Source organism: Pristiophorus japonicus, chromosome 16 (assembly GCF_044704955.1).
Source record: "Pristiophorus japonicus isolate sPriJap1 chromosome 16, sPriJap1.hap1, whole genome shotgun sequence".
Lineage (NCBI taxonomy): Eukaryota > Metazoa > Chordata > Chondrichthyes > Pristiophoridae > Pristiophorus > Pristiophorus japonicus.
The window spans coordinates 74,250,402-74,267,558 of NC_091992.1; the positions used below are offsets into that span (position 1 = coordinate 74,250,402).

General features: G+C 46.3%; 1 protein-coding gene across 3 annotated transcripts in view; it reads right to left on the bottom strand.

Moving 5' to 3' along the window:
- LOC139226589 (uncharacterized) overlaps positions 1-17,157 on the bottom strand; it is a 90,931-nt gene that overhangs the window by 12,939 nt on the left and 60,835 nt on the right. For all 3 annotated transcript variants that reach the window (XM_070857443.1, XM_070857442.1, XM_070857444.1), the window contains exons 13-14: positions 7,073-7,132; positions 6,379-6,461 (exon numbers count right to left, since the gene is read on the bottom strand). In XM_070857443.1, the coding sequence (XP_070713544.1) occupies positions 6,379-6,461; positions 7,073-7,132 (143 nt within the window). The remainder of the gene's footprint in view (positions 1-6,378; positions 6,462-7,072; positions 7,133-17,157) is intronic.

Consider the following 17,157-nt stretch of genomic DNA (forward strand, 5'->3'; position numbering starts at 1 on the left):
TGCGATTGAATGGTCAAATCTAGAGCTAACAAAGGCACGGGTGAGGGTCACCTGGACAGTATTTATCCTTTAAACAACATCTTAAATAGATTTTCTGGACATTATCACATTGCTGTTTGTGGGACCTAGCTGTGTGCAAATTTCAAAGAATTATAGAAAAATTACGACACAGAAGGAGGCCATTCAGCCCATCGTGTTCATACTGGTCGAAAAATAGCGACCCAGCCTAATCCCACCTTCCAGCACTTGGGTCCGTAGCCCTGTAGGTCACGGCTCAAGTGCACATCCAAGTACTTTTTAAATGTGATGAGGGTTTCTGCCTCTACCACCCTTTCAGGCAGAGAGTTCCAGACCCCCACCACCCTCTGGATAAAAATTTCTTTCCTCATCTCCCCTCTAATCCTGCTACCAATTACTTTAAATCTATGCCCCCTGGTTACTGACCCCTCTGCTAAGGGAAACAGGTCCTTCCTATCCACTCTACCTAGGCCCCTCATAATTTTATACACTTCAATTAAATCTCCCCTCAGCCTCCTCTGTTCCAAAGAAAACACCTCCAGCCTATCCGATCTTTCCTCATAGCTAAAATTCTCCAATCCTGGCAACATCCTCATAAATCTCTGTATCTTCTCTAGTGCAATCACATCTTTCCTGTAATGTGGTAACCAGAACTGTACACAGTACTCCAGCTGTGGCCTAACTAGTATTGTATACCGTTCTAGCATAGCTTCCTTGTTCTTATATTCTATGCCTCGGCTAATAAAAGAAAGCATTCCATATGACTTTTTAACTATCTTATCGACCTGTCCTGCTACCTTTAATGATCTGTGGACATACACGCCAAGGTCCCTCTGTTCCTCCATACCTCTCAGTATCCTACCATTTATTGTGTATTCCCTTGCTTTGTTAGCCCTCCCCAAATGCATTACCTCACACTTTTCCGGATTGAATTCCATTTGCCACTGTTCTGCCCAACTGACCAGTCCATCGATATCTTCCTGCAGTCGAGAGCTTTCCTCCTCACTGTCAACCACACGGCCAATTTTTGTATCATCTGCAAACTTCTTTATCATGCCCCCTAAGTCTAAATCATTAATATATACTTCTACCTTTTTCAATGTGGTATACTGTATTCGCTGCTCACAATGTGGTCTCCTCTACATTGGGGAGACCAAGCACAGATTGGGTGACCGCTTTGCAGAACACCTCCGTTCAGTCCCTAAGTCTTACCCTGAGCTTCTGGTCGCCTGTCACTTTAATTCCCCGCTCCACTCCCACTCTGACCTCTCCGTCCTCGACCTCCTGCACTGTTCCAATGAAGCTCAAGGAACAGCACCTCATTTTTCGTTTAGGCACTTTACAGCCTTCTGGACTCAACATCGAGTTCAACAATTTCAGAGCATAATCTCTGGCTCCCTCCCCCTCCCCCTCCCCGGGCTTATGTTTTTCTTTCTTTGTCTCCAATGGCAGCTGGTTATTATTCTGCCATTTACACCCGATCCAGACTAACCTTTTTCTAACTCCTGGCATTACCATTTCAAGTCAGCCCATCATCCCTTTTGTCTCTCTAATCTCTCCTGTCTTCCACCCTATCACAGACCTTCCCTTTTGTTCTTTCTTCCCCTCCCCCTTTCAGTGCTTCTTAGGAATCTGTTCTTTTCAAACATTCGCCAGTTCTGATGACGGGTCGTCGACCTGAAACGTTAACTCTATTTCTCTCCACAGATGCTGCCTGACCCGCTGAGATTTCCAGCATTTTCTGGTTTTATTCCAGATTCCAGTATGTGCAGTAGTTTGCTTTTGTATTAGTGATTTACTTGTACTTCTTTAGTATACTGCATTCGCTGCTCACGATGCTGTCTCCTCTACATTGGAGACCAAAGATTGGATGGTCATTTTTCTGAACACCTCTGTTCAGTCTGCAAGCGTGACCCTGCGCTTACGGATGCCTGCCAGTTTAATTCACTGCCCCAATCTCACTCTGAAATCGGCCTCCTACACTGTTCCAATGGAGCTCAAGGAAGAGTCGGAGATGGACCATGTGAAGGTGAGGGAAGGGTTGAAATTGGATGCAAAATGAATGAAATTTTCAAATTCAGGGCAAGAGCAAGAAATGACACCAATAGTCATCAATGTACCGGAAAAAGAGGTGAGGGAGGGGACCAGAGTAGGACTGGAACAAAATGTTTCACATATCCCACGAAAAGACAGGCATAGCTAGGACCCAGGCATAGCTAGCAACACCTTTAATTTGGAGGAAGTGAGTGGAGTTAAAGGAGAAGTTGTTCAATGTGAGAACAAGTGGAGCCAGGCGGAGGAGGGTGATGGTGGATGGGGATTGGTTGGGCCTCTGCTCGAGGAAGAAGTGGAGCGCCTTTTGCCTTGCACCATCATCCCTTTTGTCATTTAATCACTCTGACGTTGGGTGATTTTAACCTCCATATTGATTGGACAAATCAAATTGGTCAGGGTAGCCTTGAGGAAGAGTTCATAAAGTGCATAAGGGACGGGTTCCTTGAGCAATATGTAACGGAACCAACCAGGGGGCAGGTTATCTTAGATCTGGTCTTGTGTAATGAGACAGGATTAATAAACAATCTCCTAGTAAAGGATCCCCTTGGAATGAGTGATCATAGCATGGTTGAATTTCAAATTCAGATGGAGGGTGAGAAATTTGGATCTCTAACCAGCGTACTAAGCTTAAATAAAGGAGACTACAAAGGTATGAGAGCAGAGTTGGCTAAAGTGGACTGGGAAAATAGATTAAAGTGTAGGATGGTTGATGAACAGTGGTGTACATTTAAGGAGATATTTCACAACTCTCAAGAAAAATATATTCCAGTGAGGAGGAAAGATAGCCATCCGTGGCTAACTAAAGAAATAAAGGACGGTATCCAATTAAAAACAAGGCATACAATGTGGCCAAAACTAGTGGGAGGACAGAAGATTGGGAAGCTTTTCAAAGCCAGCAAAGAATGACTAAAAAAATGATTAAGAAAGGGAAGATAGACTATGAAAGTAAACGAGCACAAAATATAAAAACAGATAGCAAGAGTTTCTCTAGGTATATAAAAAAAGAAAGAGTGGCTAAAGTAAATGTTGGTCCCTTAGAGGACAAGACCAGAGAATTAGTAATGGGGAACATGGAGATGGCAGAAACTCTGAATAAATATTTTGTATCAGTCTTTACGGTAGAGGACACTAACAATATTCCGACAATGGATAGTCAGGGGGCTATAGAGGGGGGAGGAACTTAACACAATCACAATCACTAAGGAGGTGGTACTCAATAAGATAATGGAACTAAAGGTAGATAAATCCCCTGGACCTGATGGCTTGCATCCTAGGGTCTTAAGAGTAGTGGCAGGGATTGTGGTTGCATTGGTTGTAATTTACTAAAATTCCCTGGATTCTGGAGAGGTCCTAGCTGATTAGAAAACTGCAAATGTAACGCCCCTATTTAAAAAAGGAGCCAGGCAAAAAGCAGGAAACTATATAGCAGTTAGCTAACATCTGTGGTTGGGAAAATGTTGGAGTCCATTATTAAAGAAGCAGTAGCAGGACATTTGAAAAAGCAAAATTCGGTCAGGCAGAGTCAGCATGGATTTATGAAGGGGAAGTCATGTTTGACAAATTTGCTGGAGTTCTTTGAGGATGTAACGAACAGGGTGGATAAAGGGGAACCAGTGGATGTGGTGTATTTGGACTTTCAGAAGGCATTTGACAAGGTGCCACATAAAAAGTTACTGCACAAGATAAAAGTTCACAGGGTTGGGGGTAATATATTAGCATGGATAGAGGATTGGCTAACTAACAGAGAACAGAGAGTCAGGATAAATTGTTCATTCTCTAGTTGGCAACCAGTAACTAGTGAGGTGCCACAGGGATCAGTGCTGGGACCCCAACTATTTACAATCTATATTAACGACTTGGAAGAAGGGACTGAGTGTAACGTAGCCAAGTTTGCTGACGATACAAAGATGGGAGGAAAAGCAATGTGTGAGGAGGACACAAAAAATCTGCAAAAGGACATAGACTGGCTAAGTGAGTGGGCAAAAATGGAGTATAATGTTGGAAAGTGTGAGGTCATGCACTCTGGCAGAAAAAAAATCAAAGAGCAAGTTATTATTTAAATGGAGAAAGATTGCAAAGTGCTGCAGTACAGCGGGACCTGGGGGTACTCGTGCATGAAACACAAAAGGATAGTATGCAGGTACAGCAAGTGATCAGGAAGGCCAATGGTATCTTGGCCTTTATTGCAAAGGAGATGGAGTATAAAAGCAGGGAAGTCGTGCTACAGCTATATAAGGTATTGGTGAGGCCACACCTGGAATACTGCGTGCAGTTTTGGTTTACGAAAATATATACTTGCTTTGGAGGCAGTTCAGAGAAGGTTCACTAGTTGATTCCGGAGATGAGGGGTTGACTTATGAGGAAAGGTTGAGTAGGTTGGGCTTCTACTCATTGAAATTCAGAAGAATGAGAGGTGATCTTATCGAAACATATAAGATTATGAAGGGGCTTGACAAGGTGGATGCAGAGAAGATGTTTCCACTGATGGGGGAGACTAGAACTAGAGGGCATAATCTTAGAATAAGGGGCCACCCATTTAAAACTGAGATGAGGAGAAATTTCTTCTCTCAGAGGGTTGTAAATCTGTGGAATTCGCTGCCTCAGAGAGCTGTGGAGCTGGGAGACATTGAATAAATTTAAGACAGAAATTGACAGTTTTTTTTAAACGGCAAGGGGATAAGGGGTTATGGGGAGTGGGCAGGGAAGTGGAGCCGAGTCCATGATCAGATCAGCCATGATCTTATTGAATGGCGGAGCAGGCTCGAGGGGCCGTATGGCCTACTCCTGTTCCTATTTCTTATGTTCTTATCTTCCACCCTATCACATACCTTCCATTTGTTATTTCCACCCTTCCCCTTTCCCTGCCTCTCTACTTGCTTAAAACCAATTATATTTTTAACTTTTTCTAGTTCTGACGAAAGGTCACAGACCTGAAACGTCAATTCTGTTTCTCTCTTGACAGAGGCTTCCTGACCTGCTGAGTGTTTCCAGCATTTTCTGTTTACATTTCAAAAGTACTGGATTGACTTTCAAGCACTTTGAGACATCCTGAGTTGGTGAAAGGTACTATATAAATGCAAGTCTTTCTTTTCCTTTTAATGTCACAAGAGACATGAAACTTGCATGTACTTCTACCATGGTTCACCGGTGTGGAGAGAGACGGGAATGCTCAGCGTCTTGACAGCAGTAATTGGACAGACAGAGCGAACCCCCGGGATTGAACAACGGGCACAAGGGGATGTGACTGGTAGATTCAATCTCCGGTGTTTCTGCATTGGTCTAGAGCGCAGAGATGAGGGACGATGAGACCAGGTGCCCTTACTTTAGGTTCAGTTTGTACTTACCCACATCATACAGCCATATGGCTCTGAGTCTCGGGTACGTGCACGGGGTCAGATTACCGTGCCGAGCAAGTTAACAGAGCTCACCGCATAATGTGTCATATTGCGGCGAGAGAGACAGGGCTGCAATGTCAGGTGACAGCAAAGAAAGACAGACTAGCAATTATATAGCACCTCAGGCCATCCCAAAACACTTCACAGCCAATGAAGTGCACACTTTTGGACGGTAGTCACTATTGCAATGTAGGCAACAATTAACGCACAGAAAGTTCCCACAAACAGCAATGTGATAATGACCAGATAATCTGTTTTTGTTGTTATGTTGATTAAGAGATAAATATTGGCCAGGACACTGGCGATAACTCCCCTGCTCTTCTTCAAAATAGTGGCATGGGATCTTTTACGTCCACCCGAGATGATGTGAGGCTGTTCCCCATATTAGGTCTGCACTTCATCTGAGGGACCCACACACCACAAGCGGAAGAGGGGCCGGGAATCTGCCCACAAGCTGTGTGCTCGGGCCATTAAGAGCTACAATTCGGCACTGCCCCGTAATGTGGCCGCCGTGCATGAGCAGTGCACAGCGCCATTTGTGATGGGGTGTTGGTGGGAAGACTACTCTTTAAAAAATATGAGTACCCTTGCCCTTCACCACTGCCTCTTTCCTGGGTGCCCCTCCTCCCATGCTGGATAATTACCCAGCACAGCAACAGTCCTTCACTGGCAACTGTGGCTCAGTGGGTATATCTCACCTCTGAGTCAGAAGGTTGTCGGTTCAAGTCCCACTCCAGAGTCTTCAGCACATCATCTAGGCCGACACTCCACTGCAGTACTGAGGGAGTGCTGCACGGTCAGAGGTGCCATCTTTCAGATGAGATATTAAACTGAGGCCCTGTCCCACCACAAAGGTTCAAGGTACAAGTCTACCCTGAAGCTGCATGTTTGTATGATATGCCCCACTTACGCCACGCAGTAAGCAAAGAGGGTCCGTCTGTTCAACCAGTGTCCAACCGAAGAGATTTCAGGGTAGTGATGATGAAAGAGGATCTGAAACAGGAACAAGAGAAACATCAGGATTCCAGAGACTGTGGTGATACAGCCATGGTGGAATAAAACAAAACATGTCCAAATGTTGTTTGCATTTGTACTGTTGGTTTGGAGAGAAACCCAACATGAAATTCCTACAGCAATTGGGACACAATTGGAACATGTGCAGCATGGGCTAAAATGGGGAATTATCAGTAAGGGTTCCCACTCCTGATCACTATCCACAGACAGTGTACAGTGTAGAGGGAGCTTTACCGTGTATCTAACCCCGTGCTGTACCTGCCCTGGGAGTGTTTGATGGGACAGTGTAGAGGGAGCTTTACCGTGTATCTAACCCCGTGCTGTACCTGCCCTGGGAGTGTTTGATGGGACAGTGTAGAGGGAGCTTTACCGTGTATCTAACCCCGTGCTGTACCTGCCCTGGGAGTGTTTGATGGGACAGTGTAGAGGGAGCTTTACTCTGTATCTAACCCGTGCTGTACCTGCCCTGAGAGTGTTTGATGCAGATTGTAATAACATCCCTCACCCTGATGGATGTTCACATAATTAACATTTTATCTTAAACAATCACTGTTTTTGACTTATCTATGCTTAGACAGAACAGGAGTTACCTCAGTTGAGTTGTTTTTTATACTGATCACTTCAGTTTCCTTTACATCGAATAACACCTCCTAACAGAGACAAACATAATGGACAGTGTTAAAGTATTATTGGCATCAACGTAACATGCTACAAGACTCTGTCTTTTTGGAAATTTCAAACATGTTCCAGATTTCTTTATAGGAACAGGAATAGCCCCTCCAGCCTGTTCCACCTTTCAATGAGATCATAGTTGATCGGTGACTTAACTCCATTTACCTGCCTTTGCTCCATATCCCTCAACGCCTTTGATTAACAAAAATCTATCAATCTCAGATTTAAAATTAACAATTGATCTAGCATCATTTGTGTTTGCAGAAGAGTTACAAACTTCTACTGCCCTTTGTGTGTAGAAGTATTTCCTAATTTCACTCCTGAAAGGTCTGGTTCTAATTTTCATACTATGCCCCCTAGTCCGAGACTCCTCAACCAGCAACAATCGTTTCTCTCTATCTATCTTATCTGTTCCCCTTAACAGAAGAACATAAGTAATATGTCCTTACTATATAGTACAAATGCACACGAGGCCCATACTAGAGAGAAGGTCACTCTGTGACCAGCAACCTTTATTGGCCAGGTCTGAAGTGGAGAAGATGGCTGGAACTTCCCCTTTTATACCTGTGAGTCCAGGTTAGGAGTGTCTCCCACAAGTTCACCACCTAGTGGTCAGTGTCCTCACGGTGTACAACTTAGGTCAGTTTATACATGGATTACAATGACAGTTGAATACATGACATCACCTCCCCCCCCAAAGTCTTATTGGGATCACAGGTTAAGTCTCTCTGGTGGTTTACGCTCCCTTGTAGAGCGCCTGAGTTGGGGCTCCGGTTGTTGGGTGCTGGCCTGAGTGTCTGCTGTTTGCGGTGCCTCAGGCCTGTCCGGACTGCCCACAGTGACTGGGCTCTCCTCCACTTGGTTCTGGTGTTCGGTCACCTGTGGAGGAGTGAACTCGACAACGTGTTCTTCCTCTGCTTCTTCTATGGGGTTGCTGAACCTCCTTTTTGTTTGATCCACGTGTTTCCGGCAGATTTGTCCATTGGTAAGTTTAACTACCAGATGTACGAGGAGGACGGGCCCGATGTAAGCCCTACGAGGTCAAATGGACACTGGGGGAAATCGCTGGAAGCTGAAGTTCAGCGAGTTCATGTGGAGCACATATACAGTTCATACACCAGGAAGCCACCGATAATGATGAGTGTTCCTCAATGGCATCCCAATATCAATGGAGCTAGACACGGGGCCAGCCAGTCCCTGATGAGTATCAAACAGTTCGACAAGTTGCGGGCATCCAAGGCCAGGAGGCGAAAATTATTGGCAATTGACGCACAGCTACGGACATATACAAAGGAGATCATTCCGGTGCTAGGCAGCGCCACCATAGTCGTGACCCACAAAGATTCGGAGAACAGGTTGCTACTCTGGATTGTCCCGGAGGACAGTCCCGCACTGCTGGAGAGGAGTTGGCTTGCTGTCATGAACCGAAAATGGGGCGATGTCAATGCAATTTCGCCTGTGGAGCGAATATCATGCGCACAGATCCTGGACAAATTTGACTCACTATTTCAACCCGGCATTGGCACTTTCATGGGGACCAAAGTAGTGATTCACATAAACCCGGACGCCAGGCCAGTACACCACAAGGCCAGAGCGGTGTCGTACGTGATGCGGGAAAAGATAGAAGGCGAATTGGACCGCCTGCTGAGGGAATGCATCATCTCGCCAGTCAAATTCAGTGACTAGGCGAGCCCGATTGTGCTGGTGCTCAAGGCGGATAGGTCGGTCAGGATATGTGGTGGTTACAAGGCCACCATCAATCGGGTGTCACTCCAAGACCAGTACCCGCTACTGAGAGCGGAGGACCTCTTCGGGACGCTATCCGATGGCAAACTTTTTTCAAAATTGGACCTGACCTCAGCTGATATGACCCAGGAGCTGGCGAGTGAGTCGAAGAAGCTGACCACCATCATGACACACAAGGGGTTGCTTGAATACAACAGATGTCCGTTCAGGATTCGCTCAGCCGCCGCGATCTTTCAACGAAACATGGAAAGTCTCCTCAAATCGATTCCAAGGACGGTGGTTTTTCAAGACGACATCCTCATCACGGGTTGCGATACTGAAGAACACCTCCACAACCTGGAGGAGGTGCTACGCAGACGGGACCGAGTAGGTCTGCGACTCAAAAAGGCAAAGTGCGTCTCCCTAGCTCAAGAGGTAGAATTTGCTGGGGATGAGGGTAGCAGCAGATGGGATCAGATCTACTGCATCCAAAACGGAAGCGATCCAGAGAGCACCCAGACCCCGTAACATGACGGAGCTGCGTTTGTTCCTGGGGCTCCTGAACTATTCTGGTAACTTTCTTCCCAAATTGGGCATGCTGTTAGAGCCGCTACACGTGCTCCTCCTCCTGGGGGGACAGCCAGGAAAGGGCTTTTCATAAAGCACGCAATTTGTTATGCTCCAACAATCTGTTAACGCTATATGACCCATGTAAGAAACTTGTTTTAACATGCGATGCGTCGTCCTATGGGGTCGGGTGTGTGTTGCAGCATGTCAATGCCAAGGGTCAGTTACAGCCAGTAGCTTATGCCTCCAGAAGTCTGTCCCAGGCAGAAAGGGGCTACGGGATGATAGAAAAGAAAGCGCTTGCATGTGTATATGCAGTAAAAAAAAATAGATCAGTACCTGTTTGGCAGGAAATTTGAGCTGGAGACAGATCACAAACCCCTCACGTCCCTTTTGGCCGACAACAAGGCCATAAATACAAATGCGTTGGACCGCATACGGAGGTGGGCACTCACGTTAGCCGCCTATGACTATACAATTTGGCACAGACCGGGCACTGAAAACTGCGTCGATGCACTCAGCAGGCTCCCACTAGCCATCACCAAGGGGGCAACCGAGCATGCTGCTGAGATGGTCATATCTCTTGAAGCTTTCAAAAGCGAAGGCTCACCCGTGACAGCCCGTCAGATTAAAGTCTGGACAAATAGAGACCCGCTACTGTCTTTAGTCAAGAAATGTGTCCTGAATGGGGACTGGGCAGCCACGTATGGGGCATGCCCTGAGGAATTTAAACCATTTCACAGGCGCAAGGGTGAACTCTCGATTCAGGCCGATTGCCGACTATGGGGAAACCGAGTAGTCATGCCCCAGATGGGCAGAGAGGCGTTCATCAGAGAACTCCACAATGAGCACCTGGGCATTATCATGATGAAGGCAATTACAAGGTCACACGTTTGGTGGCCAGGGATAGATGCACACCTGGAACTTTGTGTTCGCAGGTGCAACACGTGTGCCCAGCTGGGCATGCGCCCAGGGAAGGCCCCCTTAGGCCCTGGCCCGCCAAGCCATGTGGACTACGCAGGTCCTTTCATGGGAAAAATGTTTTTGGTTGCAGTAGACGCCTACTCCAAATGGATCAAGTGTGACATTCTCAATTTAAGCACCTCCTCTGCCACGGTAGAAAGTCTACGGGCAATGTTCGCCACCCATGGTCTACCGGACGTCTTGGTCAGCGACAATGGCCCGTGCTTTACAAGCATTGAATTCCAGGACTTCATGGCAGGAAATGGTATCAACCATAGAAACATAGAAAATAGGTGCAGTAGGAGGCCATTCAGCCCTTCGAGCCTGCACCGCTATTCAATGAGTTCATGGCTGAACATGCAACTTCAGTACCCCATTCCTGCTTTCTCGCCATACCCCTTGATCCCCCTAGTAGTAAGGACTTCATCTAACTCCTTTTTGAATATATTTAGTGAATTGGCCTCAACAACTTTCTGTGGTAGAGAATTCCACAGGTTCACCACTCTCTGGGTGAAGAAGTTTCTCCTCATCTCGGTCCTAAATGGCTTACCCCTTATCCTTAGACTGTGACCCCTGGTTCTGGACTTCCACAACACTGGGAACATTCTTCGCGCATCTAACCTGTCGAAACCCATCAGAATTTTAAACGTTTCTATGAGGTCCCCTCTCATTCTTCTGAACTCCAGTGAATACAAGCCCAGTTGATCCAGTCTTTCTTGATAGGTCAGTCCCGCCATCCCGGGAATCAGTCTGGTGAACCTTCGCTGCACTCCCTCAATAGCAAGAATGTTCTTCCTCAATTTAGGAGACCAAAACTGTACACAATACTCCAGGTGTGGCCTCACCAATGCCCTGTACAACTGTAGCAACACCTCCCTGCCCCTGTACTCAAATCCCCTCGCTATGAAGGCCAACATGCCATTTGCTTTCTTAACCGCCTGCTGTACCTGCATGCCAACCTTCAATGACTGATGTACCATGGCACCCAGGTCTCGTTGCACCTCCCCTTTTTCTAATCTGTCACCATTCAGATAATAGTCTGTCTCTCTGTTTTTACCACCAAAGTGGATAACCTCACATTTATCCACATTATACTCCATCTGCCATGCATTTGCCCACTCACCTAACCTATCCAAGTCGCTCTGCAGCATCATAGCATCCTCCTCGCAGATGTCACCTCTTTCCAAATGCGCTGCTATGACATCCTTAATAATTGATTCCATCATTTTACCCACTACCGATGTCAGGCTGACCGGTCTATAATTTCCTGTTTTCTCTCTCCCTCCTTTTTTAAAAAGTGGGGTTACATTGGATCAGTTCCTATCGCGTGGAGGGTAGCCAGAGTCAATGGAATGTTGGAAAATGACTGTCAATGCATCCGCTATTTCCAAGACCACCTCCTTAAGTACTATGGGATGCAGTTCATCAGGCCCTGGGGATTTATCGGCCTTCAATCCCATCAATTTCCCCAACACAATTTCCCGACTAATAAGGATTTCCCTCAGTTCCTCCTTCTTACTAGACCCTCTGACCCCTTTTATATCCGGAAGGTTGTTTGTGTCCTCCTTAGTGAACACCGAACCAAAGTACTTATTCAATTGGTCCGCCATTTCTTTGTTCTCCGTTAGGACTTCCCCTGATTCTGACTGCAGGGGACCTACGTTTGTCTTTACTAATTATTTTCTCTTTACATATCTATAGAAACTTTTGCAATCCGTCTTAATGTTCCCTGCAAGCTTCTTCTCGTACTCCATTTTCCCTGCCCTAATCAAACCCTTTGTCCTCCTCTGCTGAGTTCTAAATTTCTCCCAGTCCCCAGGTTCGCTGCTATTTCTGGCCAATTTGTATGCCACTTCCTTGGCTTTAATACTATCCCTGATTTCCCTTGATAGCCACGGTTGAGCCACCTTCCCTTTTTTATTTTTACGCCAGACAGGAATGTACAATTGTTGTAGTTCATCCATGCGGTCTCTAAATGTCTGCCATTGCCCAGCCACAGTCAACCCCTTAAGTATCATTCGCCAATCTATCCTAGCCAATTCACGCCTCATACCTTCAAAGTTAGCCTTCTTTAAGTTCTGGACCATGGTCTCTGAATTAACTGTTTCATTCTCCATCCTAATGCAGAATTCCACCATATTATGGTCACTCTTCTCCAAGGGGCCTCGCACAACGAGATTGCTAATTAATCCTCTCTCATTACACAAACACCCAGTCTAAGATGGCCTCCCCCCTAGTTGGTTCCTCGACATATTGATCTAGAAAACCATCCCTTATGCACTCCAGGAAATCTTCCTCAACCGTATTGCTTCCAGTTTGGTTAGCCCAATCTAGGTGCATATTAAAGTCACCCATTATAACTGCTGCACCCTTATTGCATGCACCCCTAATTTCCTGTTTGATGCCCTCCCCAACATCACAACTACTGTTTGGAGGTCTGTACACAACTCCCACTAACGTTTTTGCCCTTTGGTGTTCTGCAGCTCTACCCATATAGATTCCACCTCATCCAAGCTAATGTCCTTCCTAACTATTGCATTAATCTCCTCTTTAACCAGCAATGCTACCCCACCTCCTTTTCCTTTTATTCTATCCTTCCTGAATGCTGAATACCTCTGGATGTTGAGTTCTCAGCCCTGATCATCCTGGAGCCACGTCTCTGTAATCCCAATCACATCATATTTGTTAACATCTATTTGCACAGTTAATTCATCCACCTTATTACGGATACTCCTTGCATTAAGGCACAAAGCCTTCAGGCTTGTTTTTTTAACACCCTTTGTCCTTTTAGAATTTTGCTGTACAGTGGCCCTTTTTGTTCTTTGCCTTGGGTTTCTCTGCCCTCCACTTTTCCTCATCTCCTTTCGGTCTTTTGCTTTTGTCTCCTTTTTGTTTCCCTCTGTCTCCCTGCATTGGTTCCCATCCCCCTGCCATATTAGTTTAACTCCTCCCCAACAGCACTAGCAAACACTCCCCCTAGGACATTGGTTCCGGTCCTGCCCAGGTGCAGACCGTCCGGTTTGTACTGGTCCCACCTCCCCCAGAACCGGTTCCAATGCCCCAGGAATTTGAATCCCTCCCTGCTGCACCACTGCTCAAGCCACGTATTCATCTGCGCTATCCTGCGATTCCTACTCTGGTGGCACTGGTAGCAATCCCGAGATTACTACTTTTGAGGTCCTACTTTTTAATTCAGCTCCTAGCTCCTTAAATTCGTTTCGTAGGACCTCATCCCTTTTTTTTTACCTATGTCATTGGTACCAATGTGCACCACGACAACTGGCTGTTCTCCCTCCCTTTTTAGAATGTCCTGCACCCGCTCCGAGACATCCTTGACCCTTGCACCAGGGAGGCAACATACCATCCTGGAGTCTCGGTTGCGGCCGCAGAAACGCCTATCTGTTCCCCTTACAATTGAATCCCCTATCACTATCGCTTTCCCACTCTTTTTCCTGCCCTCCTGTGCATCAGAGCCAGCCACAGTGCCATGAACTTGGCTGCTGCTGCCCTCCCCTGATGAGTCATCCCCCTCAACAGTACTCAAAGCAGTGTATCTGTTTTGCAGGGGGATGACCACAGGGGACCCCTGCACTACCTTCCTTGCACTGCTCTTCCTGCTGGTCTTCCATTCCCTAACTGGCTGTGGACCTTTTACCTGCGGTAGGACCAACTCGCTACACCTGCTACTCACGTCATTCTCAGCATCGTAGATGCTCCAGAGTGAATCCACCCTCAGCTCCACCTCCGCAACGCGGTCCGTCAGGAGCTGGAGGCGGATACACTTCCCGCACACGTAGTCGTCAGGGACACTGGAGTCGTCCCTGAGTTCCCACATGGTACAGGAGGAGCATAACACATGACCGAGCTCTCCTGCCATGACTTAACCCTTAGAGAGGCAACAATGCTAAAGTTTACTCACTGTTATAGAAGAGAAAAAAGAAAAACTACTCACCAATCACCAGCCAATCACTTACCCCCTTGGCTGTGACGTCACCTTTCTGTTTCTTTCTATTTCTTTTTTGCCTTCTCCCTGTAGCTGCACAAGTACGCCTTTTATAGGCCTCACCAACGGACCTCCTCGACGCTGCTCCCGACTGCCGCCGACGCTGGGCCCCGGACTCCCTGCTGTGCCTTTTATAGGCCTCACCAACGGACCTCCTCGACGCTGCTCCCGACTGCCGACGACGCTGGGCCCCGGACTCCCTGCTGTGCTTTTTATAGGCCTCTCCACGCACCTCCGACACTACTCCCGACTGCCGCCGACGCTGGGCCCCAGACTCCCTGCTGTGCCTTTTATAGACCTCTCCACGCACCTCCGATGCTGCTCCCGACGCTCCATGTCAGAACGGCGCCGTTCAAGCCGGCCTCAAACGGCCAGGCGGAACAAGCAGTACAGATAATCAAACAGGGAATGCTCAGAATCCAAGGGGGTTCCCTACTTATTACGCCTCCTGTTGACCAATAGATCCATTCTCGTCGTCAATAATATGTCCTTACTATACAGTACAAATGCACAAGAAGCCCATACGAGAGAGAAGGTCACTCTGTGACCAGCAACCTTTATTGCCCAGGACTGAAGCGGAGAAGGTGGGTGGAGCTTCCCCTTTTATACCCAAGAGTCCAGGTTAGGAGTGTCTCCCACAAGTTCACTACCTAGTGGTCAGTGTTCTCACGGTGTACAACTTAGGTCAGTTTATACATGGATTACAATGACAGTTGAATACATGACAATAAGAAATAGGAGCAGGAGTAGGGTCATCCGGCCACTCGAGCCTGCTCCACCATTCAATAAGATTATGGCTGATCTGGTTTTGTCCTCAACTACATTTCTCTGCCCGCTCCCCATAACCCTTGACACCCCTATAGTTCAAGAATCGGTCTATCTCAGCCTTGAATATATTCAATGATCCAGCCTCCACAACTCTCTGGTATAGAGAATTCTAAAGATTCACGACCCTCAGAGAAGAAATTCCTCCTCATCTCCATTTTAAATGGGCGACCCCTTATTCTGAAACTATGCCCCCTAGTTCTAGATTCCCCCACGAGGGAAAACATCCTCTCTGCATCTACCCTGTCAGGCCCCCTCAGAAGCTTATATGTTTCAATAAGACCGCCTCTCATTCTTCTAAACTCCAGGTAGTAAGAGTTTCTACTGGTACATAAAAAGGAAAAGAATGGCTAAAGTAAATGTTAGTCCCCTGGAAGATGAGACTGGGGAATTAATAATGGAGAACAGGGAAATGGTAGAGATGTTGAACAAATATTTTGTATCGGTCTTCACAGTACAAGAAATAAAAACATTCCAATAGTGGATAATCAAGGAGCTATAAATAGGGAGGAACTTAATGCAATCACTATCACTAATAAAGTAGTACTCGGTAAAATAATGGGACTAAAGGCTGATAAGTCCCCTGGACCTGATGCCTACATCTGAGGGTCTTAAGAGAAGTGGCTGCAGAAATAGTGGAGGCATTATTTCCTGGATTCTGGGGCGGTCCCAGCAGATTGGAAAACCGCAAATGTAATGCTCCTATTTAAAAAAGGTGGCAGACAAAAGGCAGGAAACTAGTTAGCCTAACATCTGTTGTTCGGAAAATGCTGGAGTCCATTATTAAGGAAGCAGTAGCAGGACATTTGGAAAAGCATGATTCAATCAAGCAGAGTCAGCATGGTTTTATGAAAGGGAAATGTTTGACAAATTTGCTGGAGTTCTTTGAGGACGTAACGAGCAGGGTGGATAAGGGGGAACCAGTGGATGTGGTGTATTTGGATTTCCAGAAGGCATTCGATAAGGTGCCACATAAAAGGTTACTGCACAAGATAAAAGCTCACGGGGTTGGGGTAATGTATTAGCATGGATAGAGGATTGGCTAACTAACAGAAAACAGAGTCAGGATAAATGGGCCATTTTCGGTTGGCAAACAGTAACTAGTGGGGTGCCGCAGGGATCGGTGCTGGGGCCTCAACTATTTACAATTTATATTAACGACATAGGTGAAGGGACCGGGTGCAATGTAGTGGGTAAACATTTGGCAGATGGAGCATAATTTGGGAAAATGTGAGGTTATCCACTTTGGCAGATAGAATAGAAAAGCAAATTATAATTTAAATGGAGAAAAATTGCTAATTGCTGCAGTACAGAGAGACATGGGGTCCTTTGCATGAAACACAAAAAGTGAGTATGCAGGTACAGCAAGTAATCAGGAAGGCAAATGGAATGTTGGCCTTTTTTGCAATGGGATAGAGTATAAAAGCAGAGAAGTCCTGCTGCAATTGTACAGGGTATAGGTGAGGCCACACCTGGAATACTGCGTACAGTTTTGGTCTCCATATTTAAGGAAGGATATACTTGCATTGGAGGCTGTTCAGAGAAGGTTCACTAGGTTGATTCTGGAGATGAGAGGATTGACTCATGGGGATAGGTTGAGTAGGTTGGGCCTAAACACACTGAAGTTCAGACGAATGAGAGGTTATCTTATAAGTTTCAATAGATCATGAGGGGGCTCGACAAGGTGGATGCAGAGAGGATAATTCCACTCATAGGGGAAATTAAAACTAGGAGGCATAGTCTCAGAATAAGGGGTCACCCATTTAAAACGGAGATGAGGAGAAATTTCTTCTCTCAGTGGGTTGTAAATCTGTGGAATTCTCTGCCCCAGAGAGCTGTGGATGCTGGGTCATTGAATATATTTAAGGTGGAGATACAGATTTTTGAGCGATAAGGGAGTAAACTGTTATGGGGAGCGGA